A 16,585-nucleotide genomic window follows, 5' to 3' on the forward strand; every position below is an offset into this window, starting at 1 on the left:
CTCATATAGCCAATCACTGTGCAGGATGCCTTCTCCTGCAGCTAGCCATGTAATAAATGCAGGGGTTGTAATCGCAAACAGTCCATACTGTAACAATAGCTTGTTAAGTGTGGGTTATCTTTAAGTCATGTGATCTAGAATTTAGACGCACTCCTTCCAGATCTCAAAAAGACAAGCTACATTGTACTTGTTGGAATGCTATTAAAGGGTTTTGCTTGATTAGAGTGATAAAATATAGAGACCCTGACACCATTTGCCAGGCATGCTCTGGACATTTGACCAGCTGATGAGCTAAATGGGGTTGAGTAGAAAAATTAAATTAATGCCTATTTGGATGAGGACGTTACCACCATATGGGAGATTTTGAGAGAAATTTGAAGAGAAACAGTCTGATCATTCCATGGTCAGGTCTTTCCAAGTCAGATTGTTCAAATGTATTGTCAGATTGTTCCACAAAATAGTCAGATCATCCCCTTATTATTTTACATCTTCTTTATCTTTCTTGAGTCTGTTGTTATGTGACATATTTCGATAAGTGTGTGCTTTTTTCATAACCTACTTCAGGACCAATGGGATAGTGAACACAATAGGCAGCAATCAAATTTGGAGAAAAAATATCAAGAAAACTTGGCAGAGTTTGGATTAGGACACAAAACAGCTTCTGAGGTACTGTGATCCCTAAAGAAATGTAGGAGGCCCATTAGTTTGGTAGCAAGAGATTTTTCAGGTTGCTCTACAGGGTACAACACAAAAGTGTAAGGCAGCACAAGGTGACATATCCAATGTCTTTAAATTTTGATAAACATTGTGCTTTAAGGAGGTGATCCTTGCCTATTATGTGAAAACAGGTTTTTAGATGAGTCACGAGACCACTTGTGCTTTTAAACGTTTTTCCAGTTTACGTGTACAAAGCACAAGCAAAATCACATGCATAAGAAAAATGAATGGTTTCCTGTTTGTGTGCTTATGCTTGGAATGCTCATTGAAAAGACTAAAATACATAAATTTACTTGTAAAAAATCTCGGGCGTTAAAATTTCGCATGTTTTATTTCAGCTGTTTCATTTTTGGGCACATTTATCTGATTTTGAACAGATTTCAGACAAAAATTTCGGACAGTTTGCTCAAACATAGCTAAAGTAAATTTATGCCTACAAAACATGAGTTAGATTGAAACATTGTCAAGAGATTGTAGTTTTATTGCACCCTCAAGGTTTTATGAATACACCAGCAAGAAAATAACACAAATTCTATCAAGGCTTTACATATGCCAAGCAATGTCTCAACTAGAGTTTGCTCCATAAAGCCCTGCATAAAGGAAACTGAGAGCTTTGGAGCTAATTTAAAGTTTTACACTGTCCTGTACATAAATAGTTTGGGTGCTTAAAATTTTGGACTCTTAAAAATTTTGGATGCTTTTTTTCGGATACTTTATTTGTCTGAAATTAAAATTGTCCAATTTTTTTTTTTTTGCAAGTCATGTTAGTACCTTGAATACAAGTTGTAACAAGCTGGATATTATTTTATTCTTTTAAATCTATGAATAACTTAAGAAGGAAATACTTTTATTATCAAAACTTGTGATTCTGTAATGCATAGTGGCTGTCACTGGATATATTCTTCTTAGGACCAAACTGAATACACCAAACCAGAACTAACTGAGGAGGAAAAACAGAGGTAATATTTTAAACTAGTAATATATTCATTTAATCTACACCAGTTGGAATGTTATCTAGCTGTCAAATGTAATTATGATAATTACAGTTAATTTTTATTAATTTTAACAATATTAAAATATTGTTAAATTATTATCATTAGATTTATGATTAAATTTTATTACATTTTTTTAGTACAGTCAAACCTCTCTAATACAGACACCAAAGGGACAGAGCGAAGTGTCCGTATTTGAGAGGTGTCTGTATTGAAGAGGTCACTATGATGACATCACTTTTAAGCCTCCACTGAAAGTTTAGAGTGTTAAGTTTAGTAACTAAAGTCTGGCCCAAAAGTGAGTGTCTTGTTATTGTACTTCTCAGTTACATGGTGAACATACAAATTTTGGAACAAAATGAAGTACTGCACCTAAATTATCGACACCTGGTCCCCGGAGTGTCTGTAATAAAGAGGTTAAATTTGTACAAATTTGCTGCCCTGAGGGCTGTGATTTAGTGTCTGTTGTCCGTTTTAGAGAGGGTCCATATCATAGAGGTTTTTTTGAGGAAATGTATGAGAATTTTGTTGGTACATAGGAAACTGACCGTATTAGAGAGGTGTCTGTATGGAGAGGTACGACTGTAAATAATTTATCTGTTTTGACTATGTGTGAATATATTGTTTTATACTTGCATGTTAAGTGCATGAAAGCTGCAGTCTGCACAGAGAGTTTTAATTAAATTTCATTGTGTTGCGTAGGGCATTAGAAAGGTACAAGAAAGCAGTAGATCAGGTAAATGACGTATTAATTTTTTTTACTGTATCAGAGTGTAATAAGTCATAGTACTGTTTTTGTTATGTTGAGCATTGATTTCAACATCACTGATCCCGACTGTCACTGATATAACTCCTTTAATATCTTTTGCATTGCTGATGTATTGATTTTTCATTGATTATCTGATCTGTAGTTTTATTTGTTTACTGAATTTTCAGTCTCATCCGTCCACTTTCATCAGGGTGAAAAATGTAACTATGTTCGTTATAATTTTATTAGCTTGTGTTTTACATGCTTGAACACATGTGCAGACTTTAAACTGGAAACAAAGGACTGTGAGTGCGTGGAAAGACTTTTCTTTTATTCATTTTGTTGAGTGCCATGACTCTAAAATGAGTCTCTTGGTATAGCTTGTAATTCGTTGTTTGAGGATCGTCGCATCTCTTGGGTGGATGTCATGATCAGTTCTTTACACATGCTGTTTTATCGCTGATTCTCCGTTGCAAGCACAGCCAGGATCATGTTCCGCTATGTATGTATGTAATTGAGAAAAGCGCTGTGTTTTGTCACTGACTTGTATATTTTAGCAAGACGTTTCGGCTAACTCTTAAGCCTTCATCAGTGGAAAAAACCGCTTGATGTTACGCACGATTTAAAAACTTTTTAAAATTGAAACATTGTGCGTGCTGTATGCGTGTGACTGGAGAGAATTTTAAGTGTGTGCCAAGCACTTGTAGACTTCAGGGATGACTATTGTGGTGGTTCGGGCGCAAGTAGACCAAAAGAGCTTATACAATAACAACAACAAGATTTATTTCTGCTCCCATTTCTCCGACCACATGCTTCGGTTAACCGCATCCCATAATAGACCAGTGATCATGTGACTGACCCGTCACAACAGAAACACTACATCTCCCCCTAAGTTATTACAAATGTCAGCACTAGAGAAAAACTAAATGAACAGTATTACAAATCTAATTAATAGTCCTTAAAACAAACAGTCTCTCTCTTTATGTCTCTTGCACATTCTAAAACTAAGTGCATACGTAGTCTTTTAAATAGGCGGGTGGTTGTCTAGAGCGCGCAGGTCGCAAAACAACTGAATCGCCCGGCAAAGGGTTGGGTGGAGTCTCTTGCACCTCTGCTGGCTGGCTTGCAATTGTCATTGGATGCGTTTGTTCCACCTGGTCTGGCTCTTGGCGTAGTTGTGCTGGCTGTACCTGGTCTTCCTTTTCAGTGGTTTCAGGTGCAACAAATTTCTTCATGTGGGCTATGTTTCGCATTTTATTGTTCCCATTGGTATCTTCCAGTATGACGGCATTTCCATCTTTGTGAACGACCTTTTATGGCTCAGGTTCATAATTGGGTGAGAGTTTGTTCTCTCGAGCCTGTTTCAGTAGGACTTGATCACCCTCTTCAATGTCGCTGAATTTGGCAGCGCGTGTTCTGTCTGCATACTCCTTCTGTCTAAGTTTAGCATGAGCATCCCTCTCTTTTAAGAGCAGCTGCCACTGTGCTTCAGTGGCTCGATCCTTGGGGATTTGGACTTTTGGAAATTTGTCACGTAGCTTCCTCCCCATCAGTAGTTCTGCTGGTGATATCCCAGTAACAGTATGAGGGGTAACTCTGTACTGGAATAGAAAGTCTGCAAGTGCTTTTCGCCAATCTTTACCCTCTAGGCGCGCGATTCTCACGATTTTCAGTAAGGTCTCATTGCAACGCTCCACCTCTCCATTGCTTTGGGGCCAATAGGGCACGCCCTTTTTGTGTTCAATTGCTAGATACTCTAGGAATCCCTCGAATTCCTTGGATGCAAATGGAGGTCCGTTATCACTACGGACAGTCTCTGGTAGACCATGTGTTCTAAAAATAGCCTCCATGGACTTGATTACATTTTGTGCATCTGTTTTCTTGAGAAGGACAGCTTCGATCCAGCGAGAATAGTAGTCTACAACTACCAGGAGGTGATCTCCACTTGTAATCTCGAGAAGGTCCACTGAGATTTCTTGCCACGGGGAGTCTGGTAGTCTGGTTGATCTCACCGGCTCTGGTTTGGATCGGGGTCCGACAAGCTGGCAGGGGTGACATGTTCGTATTGCTTGCTCTACTTGCTTGTCCATTCGTGGCCACCATACTTTCTCTCGCAACCTGGCTTTAGTTCGGACCATACCTTGGTGTCCTTCGTGAGCCAACATTATGGTGCGCTTTTGAAGGCTCTGTGGAATGAGGATGCGGCTTCCTCTCATCACCACCTGTCCTATCACCCACAGTTCATCTTTAACTGCTTTGTAAATTGTGCCTTGTAACTGGCTCCAATCATCTGTCATTACAGCCTGCCGTAACATCTTTAGCGTTGGGTCTTTTTCAGAAGCGATTTCAACTTCCTTTGGCACCAACGCAGCTGGTACAGCCTCACTTACTACGCTGTACGCAAACTCTTCTGCAGCTTGAGTTTCGTGATCATGGGTAGTACCCACCGGTAGGCGGCTCAGGACGTCTGCAGCATTGTCCTTGCCCTGTATATGTGTCAACTTGTATTGGAACTGCTGTAAGTAGAGAAGCCATCTTTCTATTCGTGCTGATGGGGGCTTTGACTTTGCTCCGAGTACGATGAGAAGAGGCTTGTGATCAGTGCAGATTTCAAAGCTAATGCCATAGAGGTACAAGTAGAACTTTTCACAAGCCCACCTTACAGCCAGAGCTTCTCTTTCAAATTGGGAGTACCTCATTTCAATCTTACTCAGCTTTCTGCTGGCATAATATATTGGCCTGTAGCTTCCATCTTTTTGCTTCTGTTCCAGAATCGCCCCAACTCCCACTGGTGATGCATCGGTTGTCAGACGAGTTTCTGCGCCCTGTCTGAAATATGCCATCACTGGTGCACGAGTCAGCCGGTCTTTTATCTCTTGGAATGACTTTGCTTCCTTTACTCCCCACTTCCACTTGTTGTCTTTTGCGGTGAGGTCCCACAATGGACTTGATATTGATGCAAAGTTGGGGATGAACTTTGAACAGAACTGCACGGAGCCAAGAAAACTTCTTACTTCTGATGGGTTTTGGGGTGCTGGTGCCTCAACAATAGCTTTCACACGTTGACTAGACACTTTCAGCCCTTCCCCGGAGAGTACATCACCCATGTAGATCATGCTGCCAACACCAATTTCACATTTATCATAGTTAAGCGTAAGCCCACTTTCTTCAAGCTTGCGCATGACCCTCTCTAAGTTTTCGTCATGCTCTTCATCATTTGTGCCAACAACTTGTAGGTCATCGTGCAGGTTGTATGCCCCTGGGCAGTCTTGGATGATCTGCCAAACAATTTGCTGGAATTTTTCCGTGGCCATGTTTACACCAAAAAGCAGGCGCTTGTATCTGTAAAGGCCATTAGGCGCAGCAAAGGTTGTAATGTCCCTTGAGTCTGGGTGTAACTCAATTTGGTGAAAAGCCATATTTAAATCTAATTTAGAGAAAACTTTGGCATTCAAGACTTCTTGGAGTGTTTCCTCTACGGTGGGGACTGGGTGTTTCTCCCGCACAATGGCTTGGTTCGCTTGTCTCATGTCTAGACAGATTCTAATGTCACCGTTAGGCTTCTCGACCACTACTAAGGGGTTGACCCAGCTGGTAGGTCCCTCTACTTTTTCGATAACATCAAGCTTCAGTAACTCTTCCAATTTCTCCGTGACTTTTTCTCGTCTACTAAAAGGAATTCTGCGTGGGGGTTGAGCAACTGGTTGTACTTTTTCATCAATGTGTAACTTGAGCTGGTACCCTTTGAGCTTCCCCAGGCCCTGGAAAACTTTGGGAAACTTTGCCCTTAGGGAGGCCTTTCTATCTGCTTGTTTTGGATTGTTACTAGCACCATCAGATTCAACATCACAGCTGTTAACAGGGATACCAACCCTTAAAACACCAAGCAACTCAGATGCATCGCAGCCTAATAGCGTCGCAGCTTTGCCAAGCATAACATAAAACTCAACATTCAGGGACTTTTGGGTTTGTGGCACACGTACATCAAGATTACATTTTCCTTTGATTTGGAGTGGCTCTTCAGATGCATAAGCAAAAACTCTTTTGTTGCACTCCAACAATTTAACATTACCCCCCGTTACAAGGTTAAATACTTCTTCGGACATTAAATTACAACTAGCACCAGAGTCTATAATAACGTTGATAGTCTTATCTGCAATCTCCAGCTTCAGAGTGTTCCCGTCATCTGTCTCCCTAGTGTAGAACACGTAGAAATCATCCTTCCTTGCGGAGTTTCCAGTAGTCACGTCTTCGGTTACTTGGCGTACATCACGTTGGCCCTGTGAACTTCCTCCTCTTCGTCCACGGCTTTGCTTTCTTCCAGAGTTTCCACGGTATTCGTTTCCACGACCACGACTCGAACTGCGACTAGAATCTCGCCCTTTACTCTGTTTGGAGTGACAGCACACTTCAAAATGACCCACGTTGCCACATTTCCCGCATTTGTGGTCACGCGAACGAAGACATTCCTTCGCGAAGTGTCCCGCTTTATCGCACCGCCAACATTTTCCCCCTTGTTTGGCGTCTGGAGATATGCTATTCACTCGGCCATCACGGATAAGAACGAGGGCTTCTTTGTCATGGTATTGACTAACGATTTCCAATAGTTTGCTCAATGTTAATGTTTCTTCGCGATACAACTTGGCCTTGAGGTTTTTGTCTTGAATGAAAGAAATCGCATGATCTCTCACCTGGTTGTTCCTTTCACCTTTGTATTCACAATGTTCGGCTAATTTCTGCAGGCGTGTGATGAAATTGTTAATGGTTTCTCCAGCGGTTGGTTGAGCTGCGAGAAACGCCTGTCTTGCCATCGGCGCGTTTTTTCTCGGTTTGAAATGTTCGGATAGGCTGTCCATAGCTTTCTTGTAATCCTTCGCTTCGCCTCGTTTGTCGGCAGGAATTGAATTATTAAAAACGTCTCTGACTTGGGGCCCGGCGAGGTGAAGTAGAAGCGCCTTCTTCTGTGTTGGGTCGCTGATTCCCGAGGCAGTCACGTACAATTCGAATTCGTCTTTCCAAGTTAGCCATCGTTGTGCGAGTGTAGCTGGCTCGCCCACAGCGTTGAATGTTTGTAAACCTGGCAGTCCGCTCAAGGATACGGCCATCTGTGCGAGTTTTCCACTGTTTAAACTCGTTATCCACTTTTTATCCGGTTTTCCTCGTCGCCAAATGTGGTGGTTCGGGCGCAAGTAGACCAAAAGAGCTTATACAATAACAACAACAAGATTTATTTCTGCTCCCATTTCTCCGACCACATGCTTCGGTTAACCGCATCCCATAATAGACCAGTGATCATGTGACTGACACGTCACAACAGAAACACTACAACTATGTGATCATTCCCAGTGTTCGGGTCTTTTACAGACATCCAAGCTTCTAGAAAAAGTCACTGATGGTAATGTGCCTCATGTCCGACAACTTCAACGTTTTTAAAATCCATGTGATGATGACATTCATGAACATGGCACGCAAGTTTGGAGTCATGATCAAACATCAAGACAGCCTTTTTGTGCTTGGAAACGTGCATCTTCAGTGATCTTTCGGTCTGGCCATAGTATACAAAATCGCACTGACTCCAATTGATTCTGTACACTACTCCAGATGATGGTCAGTCGGTTTTTGTATACTGATGAAGGTTAAGAGTTAGCCGAAACGTCTTACTAAAATATACAAATCAGTGACAAAACATGGCACTTTTATCAATTATGTCATCCCCTGACTACATTTGCTCAATTTTAAATGTATGTATGCAGCTATGATCTTTCATTCCAAAGTAGTAATTTTGCTTTCTGTAAACACAGAGGGCAAGGGGGACTGTGGGGTGTCTCAACAATCCTATCACCCATGTATGGTTGTTGTGAATGGGCTTTAGGAGTGTTAATGTACCAATTCTAAATTATTGTGAATGAATTTTTCAGCTGATGTATGATAGGGCCAAGAGTACTCAGTCAGAGCGGGATCGTGCTGAAGCCAGGTATAACAGAGAATCATGAGTAAATTAAGCTGTCTGGATCTTCTAGAAAAAAATAGCAAAAAATTCTTTGACTGCCTCTTTGACAGCCTTGTAGTTTTAAAAATTATTAATATATAATGTATAATTATATTGTTTTTCAATTTTTAGGCAAAAAGCTTTAGAAACTGAACGACGACGTGCGGCAAAAATTGCAGCATTACCTCCACCTGTGGATCCAATTGGGGTAAGATGCATTGTAGGCAATTGTTAATTAAAAATGTATCCCACAGTGTAATTTGTATTGATTATTTAAATTTCATTCACTTAGTATACATGCTTTGTTTTGTTTTGTTTTTCTCCTGTTGTAAAAAAGCTTTCAATTGGTCAAAGTAAATGATGTACTAGAATTAATTTTGATTAATAGATTCTCAAATTATTTTTCAGGACCTCTATCTGAGGAAAGGTACAGTTCAATCATTAATTACTTAATTTTTTAACAGATAGATAGATAGATAAACTTATTTAAACACGATAATAATTAAAGCTAAAAGCTTGTGGGGTCGTGTATTTAAATTTAACTTTGCTAAAAATTTAAAATTACGATTAAAATGTTTAGATTACAATTCCTAGATTTACAATAAAATTAATTATTTAATTAATTGCTAACTAGAACTATTACTATGTTAATCTACTATATGATTACAATAAACTAACTAAAACTAATTGTATATAAAGTCACTATGTCTGTGGCGGGTTGTCGAAGCCGACAGGGCATTAAAATTAAAATCTTTAAAATAGGCTCTATTTACAACCTGCTTTCTAAGGTCGAAAAAGCTTGAAAAACTTTTATGTTGTTCATGGTATAAAACTATGTTCCAAAGGACAGATCCCTTATATCTAAGCGAGTCTTTCATAAATCGTGAGTTAAATCGTGGTATAGAAGAAAGTACTTTCCCTCGGAGCGAATAGCCGTGGCTGGGGTTTTCAAGTATCTATTTCATCAGGGGCTTGGGCAGGCTGTCGTTGTTTGCCTTATAAAATAGTCTTAGGATGTCGAGCTTATAATACAGGGAAAAGGTAGACCACTGATCATATTTGAGCAGGTCATTTGTCGACATGTCCTTGGGCAAGTTGAAAATGATTCTTGCCGCCCTACAATGTAGTCTTTCTATAGAATCAAGTATGTCGGAGTTACAACACGATCCCCACAAAGCTAAACCGTATTTTACAGAGGGTAGTATTACTTTAAAATAAAAATCCTTTAGCACGCCCTTTGGAAGAATCTGGATCGTTTCAGTAAGTTCAGCTTATTAGCAAAACTTTTCTTGGTCTCAAGTGCCTGAGGTACCCAGGCTATATATTAAATTATATATTAAATTAATTTTTAATTTTAAGAAATTTATAAAATTAAATAAATATAGTTTGTTGATGGCACTGATGCGTATTTTCATTTTCCTATCCTTTACCAATTTGTTTGCTGAATGGGATTTTTTTTTGTTCAGAAAACATCATTGATAACCAAAGATTACCTTGGGTTGTTTCTATTAAGAATATCATTTTTTACACACCCCCAGATCAGTCAGTTCCCGACCAGAAAACGCTGGACAGCTTCACCGCATCACGCTTTCATTTGCACCCTTCTGTACATGTAGAAAGAGATTTGGATCCAAACCAGGTATTAAACATCAAGTAGTTATTACTTGAAATATTGAATCTAATATTCTACTAATAAGCAACCAATATATACTGTACGCTTCTATTGGAAGTATGTCAGGTGCTTCTCTCCAACCTGCCGTAGTGCTTTGAGCTGGATTTCCAACTCAGTTCTCCTACTGCCCAGGCATGAGATCACTTAAATCACTTAAAAAATGTCCATTATGTGTTACCCTCCAACATTTTTGTCAGGTTAAGTTCCAACAGTTCACCAGCATCCATTTATGTACTGCTGGGTAGAGAGAGGCACTGTGAGAGTGAAGTACAGCGCAACAAATAGATTCCAGAGACTTGTACAATGCCTGAAACTACCAATTGAAAAAGACGCAAAACCATCTCCAGTGACCGATAACATTTCTAACATGCACTTTATTTTCTGGCGATCAACCACTTGTTTAGAAACAATCGTGATGCTAGTATGGTCAAATAAGTGGAACAAAGCGCAATGCAAGCGGTACCATGCGTTGATGCCATATAAGGATACAATGTGGTGATTCAATGTGGTTAAAACTGAAATAAACACTAACAAAACAAACTTAAACAAAGAGAAAACAACACAAACTAAAACCTGTGATACTAATACAGACTTACATTAATAATGCGATGCTGGGACTGCTTACAAACTTGCGGCCAAGATATGACAAACTGCACCAGATGCTTGGATAAACCACCTGCGCTCTGCACTGTGAAAACTTAAAATGCACTGCCAACAGCAAAATTATCTAATATACTGTACTGCTGCAACTGCCAAAAATATTTGAATAAATTACACGAATCTACCAGTGGCAGCACTGCATTCCAACACATTATACAATTCAATACTTGCTAAATTACCGGACGTATAAATAACAAAAATTTCAAGGTGTTGCGATCTTACAATGCCCAATATTAGGTTGTATTGTACCTCCATTATTGTAATTTGTTTTGTAGTGATTTATAAAGGGTAAAGTTTCAATATGATTTGAAATTATTTCTATCAGGAGGATGCCCGAGAGGCTGCCAAAGATGCGGAAGAAAGAATACAGATTATTATGGAGGTTAGTGACAGTGATGTTAGTGATTGAACTGGTAAATTGTTTGTTTTATTTACTAGCTTGTACAGCTTGTAACCCAGATACAGATACAGCCTCTCTGTCTCTGGATTTTGTACATTTGCTTATCTTTGTTCCATCCTGGGTAGTTGCCAAAGTTTACATTGAATAGCCCTTGTGAGCTGCTTTCCACTCAGCCAATCAGCGCACTCCTGTGTGCTTGTTCAAAATTGCTTGTCAGATGTGCGGTACAAATGTTTGGGGTTTGGATTTTTGGGTTGATGCATTGATCACTTTTTTATCTTACAGCCTTTAATTGGTTGTTGCACAATGTGTCTCCCTGACAAGGTTTCAGTTGCTGTTATTGGAAATGACCTTGTGCAGCACCCCCCCCCCCAAAAAAAAAAGCTATGAGATGACTTGGAGACACCTCCACCCACCTTACCCCTCACAGTATTCTTGACTATACATGTGTGAAGATGTTCACATTGGTATGGAGGTTATAAGTTATGAGGAAACTGATGTAATGCTTTGAATGTATTGTTTTTTTATGGCAGGAAGTGCAGCGTGACAAAGCAGAACAGATAGAGAAGGCTCGACTGAGACACAAACATGCATTGGCACAACTACAGTTGGAAGAAGTAAGAAGTTCAGAACTCTTGTTGAACCCTGCTATTTTACTATTACTGGGGAAAAGAATATTGTTCGTTATACCAAGAACTTCATTATGTAGACGTTCATTTTTTTGAAATGAAGGTTGCACAGATCTCAAACACGGTTATCTTGGGCTCAAACTATATCTTGTCCTTGGACTCAAATTATTTACCCTTGAGTTGGATAATTATATACTTTTTCAGACACTTACTATCAGCGGAATTCAACTGTAGTTCATATTACTATAATTGTTAGTCATGTAATTTTGAAGTCTCTTCCAAATGTAGGGATCTTATGGGTGAGATGGTGAGTGTACTTTGGTACCATACCTTTGGACCGTAGTGTATTGACATTGTTTGGGGAGATTCTACATGTTCATCTTGCTTTGATTGCTTAATATGTTTCTGTGTAATCTGACAGGATCACAAGAAACTGATGGAAGAGCTTGATAGTTTAGAGAGAAATGATCGTCAAAGAAGGCAAGAAGCTGTGGCAAGAATCCCGGTAATTCTCCATAAAAGATTCGGGATTTTGTTTTTCATGACTGTTTGTGTCAGTCTCTTCTTTTTTGAATTCCAAAAACTGTGACTGTTTGTACAGCAAATGTGAAAATATTGTGATTTTTGAGCATCGAGCAGTGAAGCTGCTCTGCACACTGGAGGTTTTTTGATGCATTTATTTACAATACTAACCTTACAACTGTACTTACATTACTAACAATACTTACAACAGCAACAATTCTAGCCATACATGTACTAATGCCACTTACAGTACTGACATTACTTACAAGTTTACAATACTGTGCATTACTTACTACACCATAACGTGACTTATATAACACTAAATGCTACTTACAGTACTAACATACATATAACTTATATGATAATGACTTTAATTACTTTTATTCATAACATTTTGTACAAAATACAACATAAGCTAAGTTATTACCAATATCCACCAATAGTTTACAGTTTCCTTTACAATGAAGATGTCATTAATACCATTTTTTTTATCTCTACAGGTACGTATATTTCAACCACCTCACAAAAGATTGGAAGATGCCGAGGATCGACAGAGAGACTTGGAGCAAGCATTTGAAGACATGTACATGCTGCAGACAGGTTTGATCAGTTGGTTTTTTAAATCATAGATCAGTTTCCACTTGAGTGCCAAATTAAAAGTAATTGGTTTTGCATTATTTCGATCACTAGACTGTAGGTTGATGCCCCTAGTGACAGTATGATTGTAGTGAGGACTTAGTCCCACATGTGCCTACTCAATCGTCCTTGCTAATCTCAGCTGAGCTAAGCTATTGTAAAGGTGTTGAAAAAGCTTGTTGTAAACGGTTTGTCCCAAGTCAACTTTGACATTTGATAACTTCACAACTGATCTTGCTGATGCGAGGTTACACAGGTGACCTGTCTCTTAAGGGTGTCGTTAAAGCTTGTTGTAATCATTGTGTCCCAAGTCAACTTTGAAGTTCATTGACTTCATAACTGATCTGCTCTTGCTAGGTTACACAGGTGACCTGACTGTCGCCCTTGAACCTCCTGAGTCTTTAAGGCCAGCATCACAAGATAGTTTACAGTCAGGTGAATGTCATCCTTGTGTTTGTTTTTGAATAAGTTCTTTAGAAATTTGCCAAAGTTAACTTTTGTTTTCACTGTTGACATTTGTATCTGTTTATCAAAATTGAGTCAAGTTCATAATGGCTCATTCAACTGCGTATTCAGAGTGACCTGGGCAGTACAGTTTTCTGGTATCGACTCATACTACTGGGTAGAGACAACCAAACTATTAAATAGAGAGAGTAAAATATCATGTCTATGAACACATCACAAGGCCGGACCTGGGGCCCATTTCTGAAAAACTTTTCTGGCCCATAAAGTTGACCTGTATCTGAAAACAGAAACTTTTATATGCCTGAAACTTCTTGTATGAAGGGAACCTCTGTGCATATTATTAAGAATGTGTGAATAAACAGCTCTGTAATCATAAGGTTTGAGATTTTGCTACAGCTTTTCGAGTGCAATAACTTTTCAGGACCTTCGAGAAAGGGGCCCCAGGTCCACCCCTCAAATCCAATGTGTAAAGCTACATTAATAGATTCATATAGTATGTAAATTTATGTACAGTTGGACCATAAATCTAGTGTAAATATTGATTAATAATCAAGAAACATTTTCTGGTATGTGTTATTACAGAGAGTGATCAGAGTACTTCTGAATCTGAGGAGGCCAAAGAGGTTTGTATATTTATTGTGTGTTTTGTAGATCTTGCTCACAGTTCACGAGAGTGACAGTCAGCATGTTTTGCAGCATGGAAAGAAAAAGGTGCTGCACTATTGCTACCTGAAGGACTCTAGTCAGCATCCACTTTTTTCGATGCCATCAAAATTATTGGTATTGCATGATGAAACGAAATCTTATTGCTTTACTGTGAGTTGTGTTCCTGAAAGTATGTTTAATTATCTTTAGTAGTTTCACAGTGATTTCCTTTGTTTCGACATGCCCTGAATAAAATATAATAGCGAAACTCTTGCATGTAAAGAAAAACAAAGGTCATGTAAACAAAAACAAAGGTGTAGCTGACTGGAGCCCTTTAACAATTAGTCTGTGTTTTGAGTGCCCTTTACTGGATGGCAAAAACCATCTGCTTAGCCAATGAGATTGTGAATTTGCCAATGGTTAGTTTTTGGAAGTAATTTTAACATGTAAATACCTCTCACAAACTGAGTTTGAGGTCTGTGCTGTAAGTCAAGGACCAAGTTTTTTCCCCTTCTTATTTTTTCACTTGGGGTAGTAGTAAGATATTTATTAGCAAGATATTAATTATACCTCTACTGTGCGTGTGATGGGTTCGGGAAGGATTTCTATCCATGTGAGACGGCATCAAATTTTTGACATGCACCAAAAGCAAAACAAGTCAATTTGAAATTTGAAATTTAAAGTAAAAGAAAGTTTTAAACTTTTACTTGCTTTAAAAGTAAAGAACAAGGCCTTATGCACCTCATGGCGCAATGGGAACAGATGATGATGATGATGATGGTGAAAAGTTTAGAAACATTTTGGCGACAAAAACAGCGTTAAATTTTGATTACTGTATGGCCTGCTAAATTGACCAATCAAAGTGCTCATAGTAACTGAGAGATATAATAAAAGACAAAACGGTTCCTAATTAAAATTATTTACCTGATCATTGACTGTGTTATTTCTGATCAAAAGCCGCCACAAAGTGTGCCCAGTACCATTGTTCCTGGTAGGGGCTCAGAGAGAATGGAGCATGATGATGGACCAGAAACAGACCCTGAAAGAGCACCTTCTGGGGATAGTGCTCCCAAGGGACCCTCTGAAGGTATTAAGTGATTTGGTCACAGGCATTTTCTTTAGTGGGAAAACATGACCTAGCTCATTTAGCCTTACTGTCATGCTGTCCCAGTCACGCTGGTCACACTACACTGTGCAAAACCAGTAACACGACATAGATCCTATACAGTGGTATGGCATGAGCATGACTGTTCCTGTAAGATGGCGGAACAGAAACCTGCTGGTCAAGTTTAGTTGAAACACGATTCATAAAAAAAAACCTTTCGGTTTTGACCATAGCAATAACTCCTAGTACCTAATGTGTGTTTGTATTCCCTTTCCCCTTCCAGTGTTGTGTACTGGCAAGATATACTCATGTGCCAGTATACAATTATCAGTTGGCTAAGGCACAATGGAAGTTTGGTGACCAGGTTTTAACTCAAATCGTGTTGTTGCCATGGATAACTGGCTCCATTCCCAGTGGCAGCTTGAACTCATTAACAATCAATGAGCTTCAGGAATGGTGCCTGAAAGGATGGTGGAGCCTGAGAGCAACCCTGTGCGTGGTAAGCACCAGGCACCATCACTCTGAAAAAATAGTGGAAATACAGGATACTTACCACATACCTACCATGAAGCCAAAGGGGGATGGGTGGGCTGGGAGAAAAGCTTAACAAGATCTGTCCAGCAGCAAAAAACACGCTGAATGAATTGAAATCGGAAGCCCGGCGGTAAAATCCAGGTGCACATGCACAAATCCCCCGGCCACCCCGTTATACCAGCGTTTGACGTCATTATCAGCAAAGTTCGCAAAATTGTAGGAGATGCACGGCTGTTGATATTCTTATCATTGGAAACAAGGAAAGTTGCCTGTGACAACACCCTTTTTTAATGCAAAACCTTGTCACCAATGTTCTGTCGTGCCTTGCTTAACTGACAACCGTAAGCTGTTTTGTCAACGTTGCACAAGGGTGGGGAGGGGCAACACATGTCAGATGTTCAAACATAATGACTAGGCTTGTGACGGCTTTGCATTTTGTAAAATTCTTGACAGATCCATTACGGCGCCTTTTGCAGAGGATTGAGAGACAGCGTGACCAGTGGAGGAGGAGACCACCTACTGAAGAAGCTCAACCACAGGCTGCTGGAACAACAGGTCAGCGATTATTAGTGTTTACTAGGAGTTGAGAACAAATTAAGCGACTTTGGAAAAGCTCACTTTCAGATTTAGAGTCGGTGTATTTATATGATGTCTTTAGGGATGATCAAAACATTGGATGGTAGTAGCTGCTCCAAATCTGTAGTTGAGAAGGCGATGTTACATGAACTGATTTTTAACATTGATTTTTATTGCAACAATGTTGTGTTAAAAATCGATGTCGTGTAACATGGCGCATAGGGCGACTTTTAACGCGACATTTTGTTGTGGTAACATGTTGCAGGTTTTTGAAGGCAATTAAAAAACTTGCAAC

At 39.5% G+C, this 16,585-nt stretch overlaps 1 protein-coding gene across 1 annotated transcript in view; it reads left to right on the forward strand.

The window, feature by feature from the left end:
- Positions 1 to 16,585, forward strand: part of LOC145493467 (uncharacterized) — a 28,291-nt gene that overhangs the window by 3,242 nt on the left and 8,464 nt on the right. Inside the window, exons 5-19 of the mRNA XM_081472939.1 lie at positions 565 to 666; positions 1,627 to 1,676; positions 2,412 to 2,445; positions 8,376 to 8,431; positions 8,579 to 8,654; positions 8,855 to 8,873; positions 9,985 to 10,085; positions 11,104 to 11,160; positions 11,712 to 11,795; positions 12,229 to 12,312; positions 12,830 to 12,929; positions 13,323 to 13,400; positions 14,013 to 14,053; positions 15,033 to 15,162; positions 16,168 to 16,269. Coding sequence (XP_081329065.1) covers positions 565 to 666; positions 1,627 to 1,676; positions 2,412 to 2,445; positions 8,376 to 8,431; positions 8,579 to 8,654; positions 8,855 to 8,873; positions 9,985 to 10,085; positions 11,104 to 11,160; positions 11,712 to 11,795; positions 12,229 to 12,312; positions 12,830 to 12,929; positions 13,323 to 13,400; positions 14,013 to 14,053; positions 15,033 to 15,162; positions 16,168 to 16,269 — 1,114 coding nt within the window. The remainder of the gene's footprint in view (positions 1 to 564; positions 667 to 1,626; positions 1,677 to 2,411; positions 2,446 to 8,375; positions 8,432 to 8,578; positions 8,655 to 8,854; positions 8,874 to 9,984; positions 10,086 to 11,103; positions 11,161 to 11,711; positions 11,796 to 12,228; positions 12,313 to 12,829; positions 12,930 to 13,322; positions 13,401 to 14,012; positions 14,054 to 15,032; positions 15,163 to 16,167; positions 16,270 to 16,585) is intronic.

This window comes from Orbicella franksi, chromosome 7 (assembly GCF_964199315.1).
Source record: "Orbicella franksi chromosome 7, jaOrbFran1.1, whole genome shotgun sequence".
In the NCBI taxonomy this organism is placed as follows: Eukaryota; Metazoa; Cnidaria; class Anthozoa; order Scleractinia; family Merulinidae; genus Orbicella; species Orbicella franksi.